An 18,478-nucleotide genomic window follows, 5' to 3' on the forward strand; every position below is an offset into this window, starting at 1 on the left:
GGTGATGCCTGGGTGGCTCAGTCATTAAGCATCTGCCTTCGGCTTAGGTCATGATCCCAGGGTTCTGGGATCGAGCCCCACGTCGGGCTCCTTGTTCAGCGGGAAGCCTGCTTCTCCCTCTCCCACTCCCCGTGCTGGTGTTCCCTCTCTTGCTGTGTCTCTCTGTTAAATAAATAAATAAAATCTTTTTTTTTTAAGATTTTATTTATTTATTCATGAGAGACAGAGAGAAAGAGACAGAGAGAGGCAGAGGGAGAAGCAGGCTCCCAAGAAGCAGGGAGCCCGATGCGGGACTCGATCCTGGGATCATGACCTGAGCCGAAGGCAGACGCTTAACCATCTGAGCCACCCAGGCGCCCTAAATAAATAAAATCTTAAAAAAAAAAAAAAAAGAAAGAAACTGAAAAAAGTTCAGGATAACCAACACTCCAAATGTAAGTCAACAGTTTCCAGTAAAGAGGCTAGCAAAGCAGGCAGGAATCAATTCAAGGTCTTGTATGCCAGGTTAAGGTGGCTGGACTTTACCTGAGAAAAGGAAGAGCCTGAAGTGTTTTAGCAAATGTTGGGAGTGATATGATCAACTGGTATGTTTGAACAATCACTCCCGCTACAGAACATAAAGGTATGTAAAATATGAGTCTTACTGTGTGAATCTTAGGGGTCACATCAAGTTTCAGAACAAATATATATATACACATATAGTGTGATTGCACATGTTGTTGAGGGATATGGGAGAGAGGGAAGTTTCACATACATATGCATGCACATAATCATCATATGTAATCATATGATTTTATACATGATTATGATTCCATATGATTTACATATATAAAATATATATCATATCATTATATATGTGTGTGTAAAAATAGATAGATGACATAATATGTATTGAATGTTTCCAGAAAAAAACACAAGAAACCAGTAACAGTGGTTAGTTTTGGAGGAGAGTGGGGGGCTAAGAGAAAGCAAACTTACTTTTCACTTTATTCTCCTGATTTTTAAATCTTTTACCGTGTATATTTACACCGTTAAAAAGGGCTGTAAAAAAAGTAGAGGGAGGTCTTACACATGAACTTGATACATTAAAACAAGGTAAGTATGAAGGAGCCTAGCATTCAGTAACCCATTTTCTGGCATAGAGTCAGCACTCAAACACTGCTACAGATTTCCCTACAAATATTACTAACCATTTATAAAGTAAGTTCACAACACAAAACAGCTTTTTTATTATATTATACTATGTATACTACATTTCACTAATTTACCATGTATTTTCAAGTACTCAGAAATTTAAATAGAAGATAAAGAGTAAGAATGGATTTTGAAGATATTTGTTATTATCATTATACATTTTTGTTATAAAAGAAATGTTTGTGTGATTCTTTTCAATTTCTTAAGCACCGAAGGGCATAAAGGGAAACATTAAAAGATCCTTTTCTTTCCTGGTCTCCCTAATGCCAATACCCAAACATAACCATTCTCAGTGGCTTCTTGAGCTCTGTATGATTCCAGACTTTCGTTGTGCTTATAAAGCACATATAAATATATGTGTATATGTGTATACAAAGACACACATATATATATATACATTATAATCTCTTTCAAGGAAATGGATCTCTGCTCCTTAAGATAACCTAGACCTATTCTATTTCCTATACATCATTTTCCTAAATCCAAACAAAGTAATGAATAGACAAATCCCCAAGCTAGCAGGTAATGTTAAATCTTTCAAGTAGAGAATGTTAAAATAAACACACTGAACAGATAAAGTTCTCAGAGATCTCCTAACACACCTTTGATGGAACAGATGAACTTTAACCCAAGGCAAGCAAAAAATTACTTTAGAGAAAAATAATGTACAAGTTGAAATAAACCAAAGGACAAATGACAGGTTTATAAAAGACTAAAGGAAAACTTCAAAACACAAACTGAGAATTGGGAAAAGTGTCATCAGTACAGAAGAGCGAAGGCATGGGCTCCTGGGTGGCTCAGTTGGTTAAGTGTCTGCCTTCAGTTCAGGTCATGATCCCAGGATCCTGGGATCGAGCCCCATGTTGGGCTTTCTGCTCAGTGGGGAGCCTGCTTCTCCCTCTCCAGCTCCCCCTGCTTGTACTCTCTCTCTCAAATAAATAAATAAAATCTTTAAAAAAGGAGCAACTGCAACTGTTCCGCCTTCCTGCTTGAAGTCTCTAGCTACTGCTGCAAAGTACAACTACTACCTCTCCCCAATCAAAAGAATGAGACATATGTCATTTTGGATTAGACTACTGGTCTATCCAGTATGGAAGACTGTCTATGAAAGTTACTACAAAGTGCTTGCCCTCATCAAGGTTCATCTGTTCCATGAAAGGGTGTCAGGAGATCTCTAATAACTGCTTTTATGGGAAAGCATAGCAGTTGAACGCTGGGACTAAAAGGTTAGGGATAACCCCTTATCCCTCATTATATTCTTTACTACTTTGTGCTATCATTTTGCCACTAAGCATAATATAAATATCAAGTTTAAATGTATGTAATTCTTTAAGTGGCTTGCAATTTAAAAGAGAACACAAGTGTATTTTTAAAAATAAACAATTCAGGGTGCCTGGGTGGCTCAGTCATTAAGCGTCTGCCTTCAGCTCAGGTCATGATCCCAGGGTCCTGGGATCGAGCCCCGCATCGGGCTCCCTGCTCGGCGGGAGGCCTGCTTCTCCCTCTCCCACTCCCCCTGCTTGTGTTCCCTCTCGCTGTGTCTCTGTCAAATAAACAAATAAAATCTTAAAAAATATATTTTAAAAATAAACAATTCAAACAATTGAAAAGTACACATAAGAATAAACCAGATAGGGGTGCCTGGGTGGCTCAGCTGGTTGAGCCATCTGTCTTCAGCTCAGGTCATGATCCCAGGGTCCTGGGATCGAGCCCTGCATCAGGGTCCCTGCTCAGCCAGGAGCCTGCTTCTCCCTCTCCCTCTGCTGCTCCCCCTGCTTGTGCTGCCCTGCTAAATACATAAAATCTTTAAAAAAAGAAGAAGAAGAAGAAGAAACCAGACAAAATCTAGTAGTTATTAAAACCTATTGAGAGAAATGTGTTGGCCCAATAACAGTTAGTGCCCTGTGCCCATACTGTGGTCTCAATTATTTCTCAATGAAAGGAAACAGGGCTTCTTGGAGAAACAGAGTTCCTGATTCCAACAATGACACAGAGAAAACTCAAGGAAAGTCTGAAATATGGACTGTGCCAAAAAGGAAATATGATATCAAAGAACACTGGAGTCTCCCACTAGTCAAATACATGAAAATTTGAGCATCAAAATAACAATGACTACAATGAGTTGAAATAAAATACATAAAAATCCATGACTTCATAGTGATACTGAAAACAAAAACAAAAACAAATTCACTGGTCATATATGGCACAAAACTCATTCTTCTGAGAATCGGTAAATAAGAGGGAAGAAAAATCAAGTCTTTATACTGCCCCTCTTACAGTAACTATACTTCAGGGGAAACAAACAGCTGATGAAATAAAGTTCTACTTGGTAGAATAATTCCAGTTCAGAAATTTGGAAGGAATAAAAGAATCAGAAAAATCACAATTTCGCCAACCCTATGGAAATAACAGATCTAGACCATGTACTCTTCCTAAAAACAACAGCAGTAACAACAATATGAATCTCATCAAGGCTCTACATCTACTACCCGTTCACAGGAAACACAGAGGCTAGAGAAACATGTTAAAAGACACCCCAAGTACGCAATTAGCCAAATCCAGAATCTGGACTCTTCTATCAAACTAAGAACTTCATTTCTTCAACAAATAAATGGCAAGGCCAAAAAAAAGGGGAGGGGGCAGAGAGGATGAGGGAGGAAGTGTGGAAATCTCATAGATTAAGAGACTTAAGAGATAAGTCAACCAAATGCAATGGGCCTACAGTGTATGTGAATCTTGATTTGAACAAGTCAACAACAGGATATTGTTTTCAATCAATCTAACATTTATTGAGGGCATTGTGCTAAACACTTGACATTTATCACTTCATTCTCACAACCCCCTATAATTTGTGTATTAATGGTCCCATATTACCCTCGGGAATTTGGGCTGAGTAGGTTCACAGGGGCAGTAGGTGGTGGAGGTGGTCCTGACTCCTCAGGTGTCACTTTTTTGTATCAACCACCAAGTTGTTTCTCTATATATTATACTTCTGCCACTTCCCACTGGTCAATGCTACAGTCAATAGTCAAAGCATGCCCCCCCCTGCCACGAGTCCTCCTCATTCATTAGTTGCTTCCCTACCCCACCATGAGTGCTGACAAGGTCTCAACATGCCTCAAAGACAGAACAATAGGATATTTTCAAGACAATGGGAGAAATTAAACAATGGCTAGATTTTAGATGGCATTGAGAAATAATTTTGTTAGGTGTTTAAAACTGCTGTGCTTATGTTATTAAAAAAAAAAGGAGTATCCTAATGTAAATTATAGACTTTAGTTAATAATAATGTATCAATATTGACTTCACCAATTATAACAAACATATTCCACTAACACAGTATGTTAATAACAGGGGAAACTGTAGATGGGGAGGGGGAATATGGGAACTCTGTATTTTCTGTTCAATTTTTCTGTAAACCTAAAACAGTGCTACAAAAGTAAAGTCTATTAGTTAAAGTAAAACTCTGAGCATGGGCTTCCTCTCCAATGAGTTCTCTAATCCATTCTTAAAACTGGTCACCTGAGGGGTTTCCAGAGCCTTATTATTTCACTTTTTCAATTATACAGATGTCCCAAATTTTCCTAATGTTTAACATAAACTACCTCTAATATATTCTCACAGCATTCCTTTTTTTTTTCTTTTTTGAAGGATAAGTGGCTCAGACTTTCTAGGCTCCCACAGATGCAAGTTAATGGTTTTGCAAAATCCCTGATCATCAACAAAGCTCTCATAGGCAAAGTAATATCTGTCATATTTTGATGTATCTCCAAATACCCCCACCTCAAGATTCCCTAATTGTCTGGTAATTCATGACTCTATGAAATAAAGAATATTTTCATTTAAAAAAAGGAGCCCGTATCTATTAAGTAGAGATACATACTGAAGTATTTATACATGATATAATGTCTAGCATTTCTTTTTTAAGTTCATTTGTATCTGTTACAATCTTTTAAAGCACACTGTGACTTGAACACTACATTTCCACTCACAAAACTTGCTTACTTTCTGAACAGCTTCACAACACACCTAAGTAGGCTTATAACTTCGCTACTCTAAACATTGCTCTTTGGGGCACCTGGGTGGCTCAGTCGTTAAGCGTCTGCCTTCGGCTCAGGTCATGATCCCCGGGTCCTGGGATCGAGCCCCGCAATGGGCTCCCTGCTCCGTGGGATGCCTGCTTCTCCCTCTCCCACTCACCCTGCTTGTGTTCCCTCTCTCGCTGCCTCTCTCTCTGTCAAAGAAATAACTAAAATCTTTAAAAAAAAAAAAAAGACAATGCTCTTTGGAAAACAGACCCTATTATAGATAGTTAGTCCCATCAAGTTGGTTCAGTTTAACATACTAGTTTCTAGAGGCCTGATGCATGCAGTTGATAACTACAGGAGATATAAGATTTAAAAAGTAGATCCTAGAAGATAAAAGTTGTTTTAACCAATACTTTTCGTTTAAACATCAAAATGTAGCTCAGAACACTTCAGGGAAAAAAAATTTAGTCTTACTAAGGAATCCGCTTGATAGCTAAACACTTTTTTTTTTTAAGATTTTATTTATTTGTCAGCGAGAGAGACAGAGAGAGAGAGAGCGTGAGCACGCACACAAAGAGGGGGAGCAGCAGGCAGAGGGAGAAGCAGGCTCTTCGCTGAGCAGGGAGCCCGATATGGGACTCGATCTCCTGGGATCATGACCTGAGCTGAAGGCAGACGCTTAACCAACTGAGCCACCCAGGCGTCCCTAAACACTTTTTTTTTAAATTTTATTATGTTATGTTAGTCACCATACATTTCATCATTAGTTTTTGATGTAGTGTTCCATGATTCATTGTTTGCGTATAACACCCAGTGCTCCATGCAATACGGGCCCTCCTTGATACCCATCACCAGGCTTACCAATCCCCCCACCCCTCTCCCCGATAGCTAAACACTTTAGACCACACAGTTAACATTAGGTTATGCACATCTTACAACAAATGTTACCTTGTCCTGTTAAAATAAGCCCACATGAAACTAAAGAAGAAAAACTAGCTGGGCCTTAGTTCCTAAATATCACAGTATCAGAAAGAGAATGAAACCTTATCTTCCCCTTAAGTAGTTATTGTCACGTCATACAGATTTTAAAATGTCAACAAAAATAAAGAAAAACATTCTTGAAAATATATTATCAGAGGGAATGAAGACACAGTATTGTATACATGTACAATTACTCCTTGGGGCAGAGCTTAGTCTACTTCCGTGCGTGACATGTCATCATCTCCTTTGAGAGGTGGCATCTCTTCCGGTCACAGCAGCATAGCTATCCTCAGCAGTGGGGTCATCTTCATCGATACCATGACCAAGTTTGATCATGCTATACATCCTGTTATCATGTGTCTGGGGATCTTCCAGACTGAAGCTGGCAGACAGAAGTGCAGTTTCGTAGAGCAGGATGACCACATCTTTCACACTTGTCATTCTTGTCATTTTGCGTTCTGCCATAAGGTCTCAGTCTCATCAGAGTTTATCTCCAAGTGCTTCTTTGCTGCCATGTAGCCCATGGTGGAGTTGTCTCTATGGCTTGAGCCTTCATGATTCTTTCCTTATTTGCCATCCAGCCACACCTGCTTGTGACAGTGCAGCATGAGGATGTCACCAATCCGTTTGACATGACCACCTTTTCTACTTCTTTCTCCAAGATATCCTTCATGATTTTGCACAGACTTTCAAACTTTTCTCTTCCTGTTTCTTTTTCTCTTCTTCATTTTCTGCAAGTTCCAAGCCCTCTTTGATAACAGACACTACAGTCTTCCCCTCAAATTCCTTCGGCTGTTGGACACAGTACTTGTCAATAGGCTTGATCATACAGATCACTTCTAGGCCATGCTTCCAAAGACATTCCACAAAGGCCAAATTTGCTATTGGTCCTTGGTCTCACCTGTGATGTAATAGATATGCTTCTGGTATTCCTTCATTCTGGTGCAATAGCCCTTGACAGAAACCATCAAATGACCAGAAATAGATGTGTGGTATCTTAACAGCTCTGAAAGCTTCTTCCAATTCTGAAAGTCTTCATGTATTCTGAGTTTAATGTTTTTTAAATTTTATTTATTTCTTTTGCGGGGGAGGAGGGGATGGGGCAGGAGGAGAGAGAATCCCAAGCAGACTCCCTGGTGAGCACAGAGTCTGACATGAGTTTTGATCCCACAACCCTGAGATCATGACCCGAGCCAAAATCAAGAGTCAGAGGCTCAAATGACTGAGCCACCCAGGCACGCCCCCAAGCTTAATATTTTAGAGAAATGCCCATAGGGGCACCTGGGTGGCTCAGTCAGTTAAACGTCTGACTCTTGATCTCAGTTCAGGTTTTTGATCTCAGGGTCATGAGTTCAAGCCCCACACTGGGCTCCATGCTGGGTGTGGAGCCTACTTAAAAAAAAAAAAAAAAAAGAAACACTCATAAAACTTTTTGTAGTTCTGTCTTCTGTCAGTTCAGTGAAGAGTTCTAAGCATCTTTTGACCAAATTCTGCTAACTTTAAAAAATTTTGCTTTGCTGCAACATCTCATGGGAAATATCTAAAGGAAGATCCTCGGAGTCCACCCCATCCCTAATGAATTCAGATATTAGGATTAGCTCCTTGCAGTTATCCAGGATGAAAACTCAGAACATACAACTTAATGTTGTTCTTTTTCTTTGTTTTCAAATAGATCAAAGGGAGTATGTCTTGGGACAAAAAGAAGGGCTCTGAATTCCAACTGTCCTTCAAATGAAAAATGCTTCACTTCTAAGGGATCTTCCCACTCATTGGCCAAGCTCTTATAAAATTATCCATATTCTTTATTAGTAATATCATGAGGATTTCTGATCCAAATAGGCTTTGCCTCGGTCAGTTCTTCTTGACCAGTGTACTTCTCCTTGATCTTTTTCTTTTTCTCATTGCCGCCTTTCCTTTCTTCCTTCACCTCATCAGAACCAACATCCATTTCAGGTTTGTCATCAGACTCCTTTTCTTCCTTTTCTTTTTCTTCCTCTTTCTCTTCCTTTTCTTCAGCCTCATCATCATTGACTTCTTTATCATGTTCCTTCTCCACAAAAAAGAGTAATGGTATAGCCAATAAATTGGGAGTGTTTTTTCACAATCATCTTTATTCTTCTTTCCTCCAAGTACTCAGTTTGGTCTTCTTTCAGATACAGGATAACCTCTGTTCCATGACCCATAGGTTCACCCGTATCAGTCCTAACTGTGAACGATCCTTCTGCAGATGACTCCTAGGCATACTGTTCATCATCATCATTATGTTTGGTGATCATGGTCAGTTCCTCAGCAATCAAACAGGCACCAAACTGGACAATCATAGAAATAAGCACCAGCCTGCAAGGCTTCCATGAACACTTCAGTTCCAGACCTGGCGAAAGTACCAAGGTTACTGATCAAATTGGCCTTGGTCATGCCAATCCCAGTATCCACCACAGTGAGGGTTCGATCTTGGTTGTCTGGAATGAGATTAATGTGCAGCTCTTTCCCAGAATTTAGTTTACTGGAATCTGTCAAGCTTTCATATCTGATCTTGTCCAAAGCATCTGATGAATCTGAAATAAGCTCCCTCAGAAAGATCTCTTTATTCGAGTAGAAAGTATTGATGATCAGGGACATCAACTGAGCGATTTCCACCTGAAAGGTTAATGTCTCAACCTCCTTCTCCTCCATCAGCTCCTCTTGGGTCTGGGTTTCCTCAAGCATCTCAGCTAAGGGACCACATGGGCTTTGTGACAACACAGCACCAGGACAAAGAAGCCACTTAGCATTTCTTTTTAAATACTCCAGCAAGGTGGGAAAAAATATTGAAGGAGCAGGAAATACCTGCAACAAGACTGGTCAAGTGCTGATAACTTACTGAAGTTGAGTACTGGGTACAAAGAATGTTCTTTATATCATTACTTCCATTTTTGTGTATATTGAAACTTTTTCATAATAAAAATTAGGGAAAATAGCAAATTTAAGATTTGAATGTCTTGCTGCAGCATTCTAGTTATGTATCAAATTTTAAGAATCTTTTTATACAGGGGCGCCTGGGTGGCTCAGTCATTAACCGTCTGCCTTCAGCTCAGGTCATGATCCCAGGGTCCCAGGATTGAGCCCCACATCGGGCTCCCTGCTCCATGGGAGGCTTGCTTCTCCCTCTCCCACTCCCCCTGCTTGTGTTCCCTCTCTCGCTGTGTCTCTCTCTGTCAAATAAATAAATTAAATCTTAAAAAAAAAAAAAAAGAAATGTAAACTGGAGCAGCCACTATGGAAAACAGTATGGAGGTTCCTCAAAAATTTAAAAATAGAGGGGCGCCTGGGTGGCTCAGTCGTTAAGCATCTGCCTTCAGCTCAGGTCATGATCCCGGGGTCCTAGGATCGAGTCCCGCATCAGGCTCCCTGCTCCAAAGGAAGCCGGCTTCTCCCTCTCCCACTCCCCCTGCTTGTGTTCCCTCTCTCGCTGTGTCTCTCTCTCTGTCAAATAAATCAATAAAATTTAAAAAAAAAGAATCTTTTTATACAGCATTGATGGTAAGTTCCTCAGGTACTGCAGAATTACTAGTGTTCAGTTTGAAATCATAAGACAGAAGTTTTTTTCCTCTTACACCAGCACTGAAAATAAAACTCTATTTATTAAAAAGACAAAAATGAGCGGTGTGGTGAGATATAGCTCAAGAGTTCATTAAAATGGAGAAGTGAAGATAGCCAGGATATCACCATAAAACATTTATCGAAGATGGGAGAGAAGAAAGAAAAAAAGAATCTAACAGCCTAGGGAGGCAATTATCCCCTTTGCTCCAAGTTTCAAAGCAAATGAGCTGAAAGACAAAGGTGTTAAGACAGTATATTCCAAGCGGAGACAAGGCAGAAACACAAGTAAATGGATATATAGAGATGTGTGTTAATAAAAAGAAAAGTTTATTATGTTTTGTGATTCTATGTACTAGGGATACTTTAGAGAATAATAACTAAGTGTAGGAGAAATACTACCTAACAGGCCTACAGACAGATGATTTAGTTGTCTTTTTTTCTTTTAAGATTTTATGTAAACTCAAGTCAGCTCACATATAGTATAGTATTAGTTTTGGGATAGAATTTAGTGATTCATCAGTCACATATAACACCCAGTGTTCACTACATCAAGTGCCCTCCTTAGTGTCCATCACCCAATTACCCCCCCCACCACCCCTCTAGCAATCCTCAGTTTGTTCCCTATATTTAAGAGTCTCTTACAGTTTGTTTCCTTTAGTAGTGACTAACACATTCAAACACATTTGTAAAAACCAAAGAAAATTCAGGAGTCTAACTTGATTCAATAGAGAACTGTAGGATACATCCAGAGTGGTTCAGAAAGTTGTGATGAGAGAGTAATCTGAGGTAGCAGCATAGGGGAGGTCATTTAGAAGAAAACATGGAGTAAAATGCTAATAAGGTCTTCATACTTCAAAGCCAATGAGACAGGATCATACTAGAAATCAGAGTTATACATGAGCTGAAGCAATCTAAGGTGAGCAAGTACAGGAAAGACTGAGAGAAAACTCAGAACTGAGGGAATCCAGGAAAAAACACTGTGAGAATTTTGAAAAGGGGAAATGATTTGTTACAAAGAACAAAACTTAGGGTTCTAGCTAAATTCATTATAAAATATCTTTTTATCTTGTAAAGAAGCAAATCCTTGTATCACCTATCAAAAACTGAGCATCAATTTAAAGATATATTTGAGAGACAGCGAGGATGCAAATATGCAAGCTTGCATGCACAGGGGGAGGGGCAGAGGAAGAGGGAGAGAGATGACCCTGAGGTCACAACCTGAGCGGAAACCAAGAGTGTGATGTTTAACTGACTGCACCACCTACGTGCCCCTGAACATCAGTTTAAAACCAACCAGTCGGGGCACCTGGGGGGGGCTCAGCTGTTAAGCGTCTGCCTTCGGCTCAGGTTATGATCCCAGGGTCCTGGGATCGAGCCCCACATCGGGCTCCCTGCTCAGCAGGAAGCCTGCTTCTCCCTCTCCCACTCCCCCTGCTTGTGTTCCCTCTCTTGCTGTGTCTCTCTGTCAAATAAATAAATAAAACCTTTAAAAAAATAATAATATAAATAAATAAAACCAATCCTTTAAAGAGTTAGTCTCTGGTTATATATCTTCTCTTACACACTTAGCCTTTTTATTGGGGCCAGTGAATAAGAAGAAGTCATTATGCCAAAAGGAGGCAAGTGTAAGTCAGTCCCATAAAATGTTCTCAAAAAGACCCAGATTCTAAAGCACCCTCAACCAAATTAAGTTGTGAGGCATTCAATATGCAGAAGGCATAAGTTAGGAAGCCAAGAAAAGAGTCAAGGGCTACCTCACTGAAATACAGGCCATGGAATTAAAATAAAAACTTAAAAAAAAAAAAAAAAAGAAGAAGAAGAAGAAGAAATACAGACCAGAAGATAAAAACCTGTTTGTTTTTGGAAAGTGAACACTTGTGAGGAGTAGGATGTAGTTATAAGCAGGTAGGAGAAACGTTTTAGTTAATAGTATGAAGGATAAAATAGGAGAGACTTAGCGTCCTAAGGTCTGCAATTCATCCATTGGCGTTATCTTCAAGCTTTATCCCATAGAATCCTGGGTAAATCAAGGCCAAAATAGGCCAGAGAACCTACAGAAAGGGCTATAGAGCTGTATCCTGCCTCACCTGGAAGCATTTCGTCAGGGCCAAGTAGGAGAAAGGTGAAGTGGCATGCTCCAGGCACACTGATGCTGACATATCCTTTATGGGCTCGTCTGAGAATCAAATAGATCTCCTAGGATCTGTGCAAACCAGGAATTGGTAGCTCCAGCTGCACCTATTTGTGGCCTCTATGTCACTGAGCTGAGAACAGCTCCAAAGAAATAGGGAGTAAGGAGAAAAGGTGAAAAAAAAGAGAGCGCCATCTTTTCCCCTATTCTTCCTTTTCGAGTTACATTTTTCCTAGTAGTGACAACAGGTGTTGATCTATCCACTGCCTTCCTAATTTCCCATGTTTGGGAAAACTAAGTTTGGGCTAAAAATAACTACTAAACAGATCTATAATTTTATTAGCATCAGGCTCTAATCAAATGAGCCAATTGGTAGAGAAATCTGGATAATGAGAAAGCTTAGGCAAAGGACAGTGATTAAAAGAACAGACATTGCCAGGATACATAATACACATTTCATCAACTTAACACAAACTAGTTCACTAGAATTTCAAACATCAGTAATCCACAAAGACAGCACATTTACCCTAGAGACTATACAGCCATGAATTTGAAGGTCCTAGGCTACACAGCATTTTGTGCTTGCTATTTCTACCAACTACAGTTATTTCTACTAAATCCAGCAACTTCTTTTGCTCTATGTTAGTATTAAATTTCTTTAGATACTAATGAATGTCCCATAACAATGTCAAACCTTCAAGAACTTAACAAGATCATTTAATGTGCTAATCATCTAATTTTGATTCAGATAAAATATTTAAATATGAGTAATATCAGATTAGATCATTAAACTGAAAATACAAAGATGAATACAAACTAGCAATATATTCAGGGTTTTATATCACTGGGGTAAAGTCAGAAAAAAAAGTTATTTATCCTTGTAGTAAAAAATAGGAACCCAAGTAGTAAAACAGATCTCAAAAATGACAACAGGGCCAGAAAAAGTTACCCTATGAAACTGAAGTTAATGAAATCACATAACAAATACTATTATTTTTAATCAACCCTGCAGTGTGATTTGAAGGCAGCTTTCTTAATGTGAATAAAGCATATTTACCTCCAACAACATGGGTAGAAACAACTCAGAGGTATTCATGTTTAGTGGTTTAAAAAAAAAGAAGGCAAATTTTTACCATAACATTCTAAAGTAGAATGTTTCAGCTAATTCACTCTCTCATCCTTACTCACCATGAAAAGGAATTCCCACAGTCCAATTAGCCTAAGCAATTAATATTTCTACTACTACAAGCTAGTGATAAAATTTCAAAGAGAAAAATGCTAAGCATTGTTTATACTGAGCTGACACCTGATTATTCAGTCAATAGTGAAAGGATGTAATGAGGTTCAGAAAGATAACAATAAATTATAAATTGTCTGGCATATCATACAAAGCAGCTTACCTTGTAGTTTTTTCAATACAGCCACCTCCATTTTCAGAACTTGTTTTGGTTGTTGAGCTGATTCTACCTTCAGTGCAACATTTTCCCTGGTAAGCATGTCCAAGGCATCGTAAATTTCTCCAAAGCCCCCACCCCCAATCTTCCTCAACTGCACAGGAAATAAGAACATACACACATACAATTACTAGAACATTCTAATCGGAAATCAATTCATCTCTTATATTAAAAATATATATATAATTTTACTATCCCTATCTGAGGATAAAAGATCTCAATATTGTTAAATTAATTATACACATGCCAAGAAGAAAACAAATGCCTAGAAACAGCATCAAAACCTTTTCCCAGTTTTGCCCACAAAAGGTAATGAAATTATTTTAGCCACAGACAATTTTAAAATTTAGTCTACAGCCAGCATCAAAAAGGTCACAAAAAAGTGCAGTATCTGAAAGTTTCACTTCCCACAAATGTCCCTCGACAACCACATTATTTTAATTCTAAGGCAATCATTTGAAGACTTTTTAAACCATGAAATCTTTTTGCCAATTGAAATCTTATCTGGAACCCAGCTGAGATGTGTATGTGGGGAGATGGGAGTGGGGCAACCAGGGCCCAGCCCTCGCAGCACCACTTACCCTCCCCTCGGAGACACCCAGCTGGCTCCAAAGAAGAGACCGAAACCTCCTGTTTTATGCTATCCCAGAGTCTGCTATATAACCATATGCTCAAATACTGAACTCTAATCAAATAAAACACTTTAAACCGACACTTACTACCCTTCCTGATAAAATGTGTTAGCTTAACTGAGGAATACCAGGATCTTTGTCTGAGTAATATAAGCAAATTCTCAAGTGTCAGTGACAACTGAACCTATAGAGCTACAAGCACCAAGGTGGGTAATAAACTTCAAGTTAGATACAGCATGGAATTAGCCTTCTTCCATTTCCTGAAAGCCTTCTCTTTTCACATTATCAAACATCTAGGATGTGATATAATGCACAAAGTCATCACTCGAGGCACAAGGTCCTAAATCCTAACCACCCCAGAGGACTCACTTGAAGTTCTACTTCTTTCAACGCTGGGTCTGTACTGATTACTGCCTCCAGGCTGATTCTCTATCTTCTGAATTTCTATAGGAATTATTTGCTTAATCATTTAATTAATCATTTCACTAGGCTAAACACGTCAGATATTACTTATATTAATACACTGTACTGTTTTTTAACTTTCACTGTCAATGTCCTAGCCCCATACAGTGAAACTAAGCTTCTTCAGAGAGAGCCACTCCTTTCTATTTTTTTGTTTCCCCTGTAGCAAGTGGCTAAGTGGTAACTACATAATTATTGCTAAATAGCTATTCAATGCTTTGTATATAAGAGCCATAATCCTTTATTCCAGTTGGGTGATGGGAAGAGATATCCTGAGGAGCTCCAGTATGAACTCAGGATTAAAATAAAGTTCCAGAACTTCATTTCAGTTAGACAGTTTTTTGTTGGGCCCTGAGCGATACTTATGATTCTTAACATTTGTCCATTAAACAAAGGCTAGTGTAACTTTAAAAACTCATAAACAGTACAAAAACAGATATCTCTCTAATTACGGACTGTGGTGAGAGGTAACTTCATGTTTTACCTCACAAAAAAACCTTACCAAATGACAGAACAAAAATCTACACCAAAGTAATGATTTTGCTCCTTGGTCTATTCTTATGTCATTTCAACAATAGTGGAACATCAGTATTTTTTATTGAGCTTGGCAAAGCACTAAGACATCATCAATTCCTACAAGGCAAAGAGCTAGAGACAGTTTAGTATGATAAGGGTATGCAGATTAGGGAAAGTATAGAGGTAAACGGCAGACTTTCTTTTCCAAAGATGATCACAACAATATCAACAATCCCTTTTGCTCTTCTTCAGTTTGACCTTGACACTCACCCATCAAGAAGCAGAGTCCATTCCCCACCCCCTTAAATCTGGGTAAATCTTGTGACTGCTTTGACCAACAGAACACAGCAAAGTAATTCTGCACCAGCCCTGAGAATAGCCCTTGATAGCCTTGCAGCTACTGTTTCCAGTCTCTCAAAAGCCAGCTATCATGTAAAAAGTCTGACCATCCTGAGAAGCCACAGGCCTGTGGAGAGGGCCTAGAAAAGAAGCTACCAGGGATGAAGCAGGGTGAGTAAGGGAACGAAGGACCGCCGAGTCACCAAACAAGCCATTTGGGAGTAGATCCTCTAACCCACACAATCCTGCAAGTGCTACATGGTCAAGAGACAAACCACCCAAGCAAACTCTTCTCAAATCCCTAATCCACAAAATTGTAAGCAAATTAAAAATTGTTTTAAGCCTGTAAGTTTTGAGGTAGTTTGTTCACAATGGTAGTAACCAAAACACCATCCGTAACAATGAGCCTGTGATTTCTTACTAAAATGCCACTATGCCTCCCAAATTTGGGGGACATGTTCCATACATACATTAGCTCTAATTATCAGGACAGAGCAACTATGCCAGGCATAGCTTCATTTGCCACCTTTTGATATGTCTACTGGAAATGGCCCAACTTTATCACAGCACTTAATACAAAGCACTCACCAAAGAAACTCTCATTCCTGACTTACATAAAAGACTACTAATTGTTGGAATTTCTCGGTATCAATCCATGATGACAACATGGTTCTTATATTTACTCAAGTAAATTTTCAAAGCCTACTGATTTGCCTAATTGGTAAAACACTGTAACCCAGACACAACATTTATATTTCTAAAGGAAGAATCTTCTTTTTCCAATCTGTGATAGAGTAAGGAAACCACTAAAATAATTTTGCTAAACCTGCTAATGGAACAAAACTTTAATAAAAGAATGGGTAGCAATAAAATATATATTTAAATATATCTAAAACAAAATTTGTTCCTTTAAGAGCAGGAAAGATGGCAGATTCCAGGTCTCGGGCAAGGAAGACTTTAAAAGACTATTATTAGGATCATGTTGAAAAGACTCAAGAGACAACGTGAAGGGTGTCCCCTAGTCAAATGAGACAATTTGAAGATCAATAAGGATAATAACTACAACTGACTGAAACACATGAAATATTTTTAAATCCATGAATTCTTAATTGTATATTTTTAAAAATCTCATTGGTCACTTGCAGAAAATGCTAGGGAGCCACTTCGTTATTCTGAAAACTAGTAAATTAAGAAAAAGAATTAAGTATTTATTCTATTTTCCTAATCAAAATGTGTCTCAGGGTAATCAAATAGCTGATGATAGGAAATTTCTCTTTGTAGATGTACTTCAACTAAAAAATGAAGGAATGACAGAATGTCACAATCTGCAATTAATAAACCTAGAAAATGATGATCAATAGTGCTAAAATGACAATGGGCAAAAGGACACACAATGTCTTAATGGGTGATAAGACATTTTGGCCTCCTATTGACAGTTCCCAATACGCTTTTTGAAAAAAAATGCCACCTCAATAAATAAACCTGAACTCAGATCTAACTGAGCCTCAATAAATATCAACTTACATAAAACATATGAGACAGAGAAACATGTTAATACCATATGGAAGACATCAGAAAAACCCAAAGTATGGGAAATTTTACAGGCAAATGACCTACTTTCTTCAATTAAAAAAACGGCAAGGAAAAAAGAAAGATGAAAAGAAATCTAGAAATTAAAAGAAACTTAAGTGATGTCAACCAACTGCAATACCCAGGCTTTACTTGGATATGATTCAAACCATTAAAAATAATTTACAATAGGGGAAATGTGCAAGTTGAAAGGATATTTAATGATATTAAAAAATTATTCCTTTTTTAGATGTGATATTATTATGATTACATTTTTAAAAGAATTTTTATCCTTTAGAGATACACAACTGAAATACATACAGAAGAAATGCTAAGGTAAAAGATTTGCTTCAAAATATTCTGGGAGGGAGGTTAAAGAGAAAACAAGATTGACTATAAAATGATAACTGTTTAAGCTGGGGCATGAGTACATAAAGCTTCATTAAATCAGTCTCGCTATTTTTATGTATGTTTACAATTTTCCTTAATAAAAAGTTCAAAAATTTTTAAAAAGAGAAGTTTATTGTACGCTATTTTTTTTGTTGGTTTGTCTTTCCCTAAGTACGTTTTTTTCTACTTTACTCAATATCAGTTATCAGAGGTTAGGAACATTTACTACTATATAAAACAAGAATTATGGTATAAACAGGACTAAATCACAGGAAAATAACTGAAAATATGCTTTAGGCATATATGCAATATATGTATTATTTTCTATGCCAAAAATTATCCCCTGACATTTTCTCTCTCTCTAAGATGTGTACCCACCACTTTCCATCTTTCTTTGACCAGGATTCCAACACTGAGAATATCCGGCTGCTCTCCTCCTCCACTCATTGCAATTCACTGATGTGATAAAACAGCTACACAAGCAACCAGCTCCCAAGGATGGTTTCCATTTAACCTAAAACAAAACAAAACAGCGGTAGCATATCAGGGCTCAGTAAGTAACACAAACATTCCTGGGCCAAGTAGCACTACTAATTCTATACATTAATTAGGTTGCTTTCTTGGAAGACAGGTAAAAACCCAAAACAACTCAGGTTCAAGATCTGTTTAGTGCATATAAAAGTACTTATCTTTCCATTACAGATGCCCATGAAATAGCTAGATATTACAAAGACATTATGTTACAACACAGATATAATTTCAATCACTGAGATTGCTAGACTATAGAGCAAGCATGGTATCAATGGCAATTGACCAAGACAGACCACTGCCCTAACTACAACAACTTGCTAAAGAAAAAGACATGGCACCTAACTTACTTACAACACCTTATAGTTTAAGAGGTTGTAACTTAGAGCTTAACAACATCCAGAGCTAATAAAATTTTAATGTTACATATTGTTCATAATGCATTCAAGTGCACAAAAAATAAACATGAGCCACAGAAAAGGGCAGTTGATCAATTCCAATACAATGATACTTTAAGAAAAAGAGGATAGTAATATGAATAGCATACCTATAGAAAATGAAAATACAGCAGAAAAATATGGCCCAAAGGAGATGAAAACTGTAACTTTACGTTATAGAACAAACTAAAAGAAACTTTTTTTAAAAAGCTTTAAAACAACATAAATTGTAATTAGA

General features: G+C 38.0%; 1 protein-coding gene and 1 pseudogene across 9 annotated transcripts in view; both read right to left on the reverse strand.

Moving 5' to 3' along the window:
- The window catches only part of TTBK2 (tau tubulin kinase 2), a 150,155-nt gene that overhangs the window by 96,199 nt on the left and 35,478 nt on the right, over positions 1-18,478 (reverse strand). For 4 of the 9 annotated variants that reach the window (XM_073876884.1, XM_025884001.2, XM_025884000.2 and 1 more), the window contains exons 2-3: positions 17,654-17,789; positions 13,314-13,461 (exon numbers count right to left, since the gene is read on the reverse strand). In XM_073876884.1, the coding sequence (XP_073732985.1) occupies positions 13,314-13,461; positions 17,654-17,722 (217 nt within the window). In that variant the 5' untranslated portion in view covers positions 17,723-17,789. Of the gene's footprint in view, positions 1-978; positions 1,042-13,313; positions 13,462-17,653; positions 17,790-18,478 lie in introns of those variants that run through there. The other 5 variants (XM_073876885.1, XM_073876886.1, XM_025884002.2 and 2 more) reach the window with 4 other exon arrangements.
- On the reverse strand, positions 6,132-8,921 carry LOC112833051 (heat shock protein HSP 90-alpha-like; annotated as a pseudogene).

Source organism: Callorhinus ursinus, unplaced genomic scaffold, assembly GCF_003265705.2.
Source record: "Callorhinus ursinus isolate GAN/ISIS: 27379988/994484 unplaced genomic scaffold, GSC_fseal_2.0 scaffold25, whole genome shotgun sequence".
NCBI classification, from domain to species: Eukaryota; Metazoa; Chordata; class Mammalia; order Carnivora; family Otariidae; genus Callorhinus; species Callorhinus ursinus.